This window comes from Acanthochromis polyacanthus, chromosome 6 (genome assembly GCF_021347895.1).
Source record: "Acanthochromis polyacanthus isolate Apoly-LR-REF ecotype Palm Island chromosome 6, KAUST_Apoly_ChrSc, whole genome shotgun sequence".
Taxonomy (NCBI): Eukaryota; Metazoa; Chordata; class Actinopteri; family Pomacentridae; genus Acanthochromis; species Acanthochromis polyacanthus.
This window is the reverse complement of record NC_067118.1, coordinates 1,088,919-1,094,918: the sequence shown is the minus strand read 5'-3', so window position 1 is coordinate 1,094,918 and position 6,000 is coordinate 1,088,919. Positions and strand designations below refer to the sequence as shown.

Below are 6,000 nucleotides of genomic sequence, written 5' to 3'. Positions count from 1 at the left end.
CCATACATTGCCTATATAATATTTTTCTATTTTATTGTCTATTAAATACCATTTTAAAATACTAATTTATAATAGTGTGTGTGTGTTCATTTTGTTAGGTATATTTAAATAAATATTATTTAAAATGTTTATTAGGCCTTTTTTAAAAAGTGTACCACAGCAATGAAATTAAAGATGTAATCAAACAAATACAAAACTTGGACAACAATAACAATATAAAAAGCAAAGATGGTAAAACAGTTACAAAAACAAATGAACAAACTAAACCAGAGCAGTAAAACAAGAAATGAAATTAAAACTCTGACTGGCTGTAACCATGACAATGATGCTGCAGAAGCTTTTAGGTTGCCTTGCATCTTATTCTAATCGTTGGTGCACAGTGAATAGAACTGGGGGGTATTCCACGAAGCTGGCTAAAACAGGCTGGGCTTACGCCGGTAAGCGTGGCTTGAACAAGCGGCAACTTTAATCTCAGCTGCAAGTAGTTCCACGAACGGCTCAGTTGTTTTTCAGAGACGCTTATTCAAGCCAGGCTGATCCAAGCTGTGGCTGAGCGCACGTCCGGGGGAGATAAAAAGCCCAGAGGTGTCGATCGTCGAAATGATGATTTAGGCTTTGGGACGGCCCTTAATATGGAGGACCCTCCACGGGAACACGCAAACGGAGGGGTAGTGTGTAGGGATAGTGTGTAGGGGGCGGTTTGGGATTCAGTCATTATGTCTAAAAACAGAGCGAAGACTTTCTCTTCGGCGGAGCAGAAACTTCTCACGGAGTTGTACGAGGACTACAGGGAGATTATCACAATAAAAGGCAACACGGTTGCGATAAATAAAGCTCGAGACGCTGCCTGGCAAAGCATTGCCGACCGTTTAAATGCGTAAGTGTTTTTCTTTTTAATGAAGCACTTAGTCTGAGCGTACACACGCACACGTCTGAAAATTTAATTTTCAGAGGGCAAGTTTTTGACACAGATCAGGGATAACCCACAACTGCAGTGGTTGATGACTGTTTTTTTCCTCATCCTGAAGTTTGTCACACTACTGTGGCCCAGAGGAGATCAATCTTGATGAAATAAAGCTTTTCAAAACCCATTGAAGACATTTTTTATGTGTGTATAAACATATATACATATATATATATATATACACACACATATATGAGAGAAAGAGGCTACAACATAGCCTGGTTTTGTATAATGTGATGGTGGTTTTCACTTTTTACTCTGGTAGGCCTAATTCATGTTCTTGATTTGACAAATATATATCCACCATAGATGAATAAAGCAGCAGGTAGCACCTAAAACCAAAGTAGGAATACTTTGGAAAAAAGGGGCAACTTCATGTGGAGATGTTTCATCAAACACTCAAACTTTGAATGAAAAAGCAGAAAAAAACATGTAGGCCTATAGAGGAGATGTCATTTTTATTAGAGATGATAGTACTACTGTGCCCTACATTTAAATAAGGGAGAAGACACAAATGAGCTTGTACACAAAATAGTTATCTCATCATTTGGCATCACCTTTGCATTATCATCATGATCAGATTGGACCGCTGGTAAAAGGAAGGTATTCTTTATGGAAAACGGTGGCTGTTGTGTCCTGCTTATTTTAAGACAATCTGTGCCTATTCCTGTTACGTGTTGACTGCACTTTGAGGGTGAAAGAAGAAAGAAAATCAGATATTTCCAAGTATTTACCGCTGGTGGATTCGAACCCATGGCGCAATGAAAAGTGAAATCACATTTAAGCTACTTAACTACACTCTAACCACTAAGCTACAGTTGCACACTTTGACAAAATGTGTAGTGTAATATGATATAGTTTGATTCACAGTTATTCCGGCGTTATTTAAATAAGAAAATTTAAAAAAGGTCTCAGTGTATGTCACCGAACAAGAACATCATTGATTACAGATCAAGATGAATTTAATGTGTAACATGCGGTTCACAGGCGTCTTTCTGAAGCTCGTCAGAACCTTCTCTGACATGGGGCTAAAGTAAGCTTGACTGTTAGCCAGCCCCAGACCAGGCTTGTCGCTCTGGCTGAGTTACCATGGTTACCAAGCCAGGCAAGCCCTAAGCCTTGTTGGCGGAACTAAACTCCCACTAAAGTTAGCGAAGTTGACCGAAATAAGCCAGGCTTAGACCTAAGCCAGCTTCGTGGAATACCCCCCTGGATGTTCCAGTTTTAGTAAAAACAACCACCGCCTGCAATGTGATCCAAACATTAGAGCATAGGGAGGAGCCCTCATCACTGTTGGTTTCCTCTGGTCTAGTTAGCATGGGTGTGACTCACAAGGTATGTGTTGTTGTTGTTGTTGTGGGTTGTCTGTGTGTCAAATACTGCTGTTACAAATAATTTCCTAGTGAGGATCAATGAAGTATATATTCTATTCTGAAACATTTATACATATTTGGGACATTACAAAGAAATTCATAGGAAATGTTTTCTTTATTTTTTTACATCACATGTGAGACACACTGGACACTTTAACAGCAAACCGTGAAGTTCTGAATTCAGCATCATCAATGTGCACAAATGTGTTCTATAACACTGGGTAACAAAAAAATTTTTTTTGAAAAATTGTCTAGAGTTTTTTAACTGATTTAGGGGGATCCGAAAATGACATCCGTTTTACTCTATCAGGTCAGGTTTTGAAGCTATACAAATGACCCAAGTATGCTGATCATAGAGACTTTTTTCCAGCACATACTTCACAGCATCATATTTCTCCTTCAGTGTAGTTGAGTGAGCAAGAGGCACAGATGCAAATTTGTTACCATTGTGCAGCAGAACACATTTGAGAGATCGCTTACTATCAATGAACAGTCTCCAATCTGTGGGGTCATACTTTGGCACCCCTAGCTTGTGCAGGAGACCCGCAATGTCTGAACAATGCACCAAATCATTCTCCTCAGAGAAAAAAACAGAGGTATTCCTGGTGTCTGTTTCTGTAAAATGTTATGCGAGTACTGTCTGCAAGAAGATTCTTTTCCTTCAGTCGGGAAGCCAAAAGCTCAGTAGAGGACTTGGACAAGCTTAGATCACGAACTAGATGAATGAATGGACTTGCTCTTATATAGCGCTTTACTACTCAAAGCGCTTACACAACAATTGCTTCCATTCAACCATACGCTCACACATTCACACTCTGGGGCGGATGGAAGCATGGCTGCCAATCCACGCCTACGGCCCCTCCAACCACCACCAACATTCACAAGCATTCTTACACCAGTGAAGAGCACTGGAGGCAAGGTGGGTTAAGTGTCTTGCCCAAGGACACAACAACACATGACTAGGCGAGAGCAGGAATTGAACCACCAACCCTTCGATCATTGGACGACCCACTCTACCACCTGAGCCACAGCCACCCCTGAGCCACAGCCGCCCCAGATCATTTGGCTCTATTTGTGTGAAAGGATGTGGAGCATCATCATCAAGAAACACCTGATCCTCCTGATCTTCATGGTCTCCCTCACTAATATCTGGAAGCTCTCCAAAGACAGGTACTGGGATTTCATCACAGTGAGCTACAGGACGACGTGCTGATTGAAGATCAGGATATGTAAGGCTGCCCCTGTTCTTTCTGTTAATCCCAGTTACATCTACAGCACAGAAGTAGCAGTCAGTGACATGGTTTGCTGGTTCTCTCCAAACCATGGGAACTCCAAACTTTAGACAACTCTTCTTGCCCTTTGTCCATTGACGCAGATACTCAGTACATGCTTTGCACACCATATGTGGGGCCCAGGCTTTATCCTGGTCACCAAGCTTTATACCAAAATAGGCATTATAGGCACGCTTTATGAAGCTTGTAACAGAGTTCCTGTTAGGTGCCAATGTGTATTCACCACAGATGTAGCAGAATACATCAGGTTGATTTTTGCAAGCTCTTCTGCGAGAAGCCATGGTATTCACCTATGTGCAAAGAATAAAAATAAGTAATTTACTGAAGATATTTCAAGAAACAAAAACTGGGTATAATCCAAAACAACATACAATAGAGATATACACCAAAAATATAGTGATTGTAAGTTGTAGATGCGTAAACAATAAAGCAATCATACGCGTATATATAATGAAAAGGTGAAAAACAACAAATGGTCATAGTTTAAAAAGTTGACCTGATAGAGCAAAACTAATGTTATATTTGAATTCTGCACCCCAAAATTATCTTAAAACAGCTTTCAAACCTTAGACAATTTTTTTGTTGTTGACCAGTGTAATTGACAGCAGACACTTTGAGCTGTTAGTCAGAGAAGACTGAATTTCACTGAAGACAGAAACTGCTTTTATAATGAGTAAGACTGAAAGTGACAGTAAAATACCTTTAAACTCAGATCCAAAGTCTGTTGGTGTGTGGTTTATGCAGTCTGTAACAGTAATAAAGGTATCTCTTCCTGCAGTCTACTTAAATACATGGTGGGGAGATAACCAAAAAGTAATTCACAGATTTCAACACAGCCTTCTAGGCTGTAAACATTATTTTTGATGAGCTGAATTCACACAGTAAAGTTGGTGATTGCATCAACTTAATATTTAAATTAAAACTGCTGTGATTTCAAACCTAATTCAAGTTGTAGTAACTTAATAAACTGGCTCCAAAACTTCATTTCTCTTCACTTTGACTTCAGGATTTCAAGCCTCCTCCTTTATCTGAACAAACCTGGACAGTTTCAAATTTTGATTGTCGATATAAAGTTAATTCCTGTAACGTTATGTACTTTATTGGTTGAACACAGGGCCAGAGTGGGACTCATTTTCATCCCTGGAGCTTCATGCCTCAGACTGACCCACTTTAGATCACAACCTATTATTACAATCATAATAATAAGCTCACATGTTAAGTCTGCAATAGCGCATTTTTCTGTAAAGCTTTGTAATTCAGTGTATTTTCTAAAATACTTCCAGTTCAGTGCAAGTAATGGTTGCTTCAAAATGTGGATTTATTTCTACATGAGTGCACATCTCCAACATTATTCTTTAAACACATCCTTTTCAACAATATCAGAATCTGTATTCTGTTCAAATAAGTGCTCAGATGTCCAAACCTTAAAAATGAAATAAGAAAATACCAATATTAAATTTAAAAGATGAAATAAAATGTGCACTTTCTAATAACTTTTTAATAACACTATCATGTCTTTTTCCTCTGCAAGGAAACAGTTCCATCACAACTTAGATTTCCTAAATATGAGAACATCAGTTAAAGGATAAATCTGCAGCACTATTCTTTACAACATCAGAATGTAATTTTTCCCACTATCAAATAATATTAATGTTCACAAGACAGAGTTTCCCAGTTATGTGGTGTCACATCATACTATTATTTAAAAGATAAAATGTTATGTTACAATGCCACACAATTCATAGATTTGACAATTAATGTAACCGTTTCATCGTTCTCATTTGTTGGTAAAAAAATAAAATAAAAAAAAATAAAAATAAAAAGAAGAGCTGCCAGTGGAGGCGGAGGCGGTCCAGGGACAGTGGTAGCAGCTTACCACCGTAGAGTAAACACCGTTCCAAAAACAAAAAAGAAAAGATAAATAGTGAACACTGAACCTCGCCTCCATTGCCCCGATCCTCCTGATTAGCCACCCTGGGCCTGGTTGACCATAACTTCATTAGAAGTTGTCAACCCTCAAAGACACTAATGCAAACTGTTGTAATTTTGAATGCAATTGTCAAAGATCTTTTTTAAAAAGTCTCAGCAAATATATATGAAGAGTATGATGCTTTCTTTTTCTTTACATAACGCTGAGACAGTCCTCTTGTGTGAGTGGTTTCACAATCAGTGGTAGGAATGTAGACAGGGCGGGGATTTCCAGCCTTTCAGTTCAACCATTGCTCCTGGTTGAATATGTTGTCTAACTGTCATAGAGGCTATTTTCTTATTTCAAATTTAATGTAAGAATTTCTGATGGTCCTTGAACTACTCACAGCCACATTATGATGTTTTGTTTCATTGACGGTAAGAGTCCTGAATTGGTCCGAAT

General features: G+C 38.7%; 1 protein-coding gene across 16 annotated transcripts in view; it reads left to right on the top strand.

Moving 5' to 3' along the window:
• Window positions 1-5,545: 5,545 nt before the first annotated feature.
• The window catches only part of LOC127534434 (tumor necrosis factor receptor superfamily member 14-like), a 162,335-nt gene continuing 161,880 nt past the window's right edge, over window positions 5,546-6,000 (top strand). For 5 of the 16 annotated variants that reach the window (XR_007942605.1, XR_007942604.1, XR_007942608.1 and 2 more), the window contains exon 1: window positions 5,838-5,975. Coding sequence is in view for 4 of the 16 variants with exons in the window: in XM_051949638.1 (XP_051805598.1) it covers window positions 5,954-5,975 (22 nt within the window). In the remaining 12 variants the exon portion in view is untranslated. Of the gene's footprint in view, window positions 5,976-6,000 lie in introns of all 16 variants that reach the window. The other 11 variants (XR_007942611.1, XR_007942609.1, XR_007942612.1 and 8 more) reach the window with 4 other exon arrangements.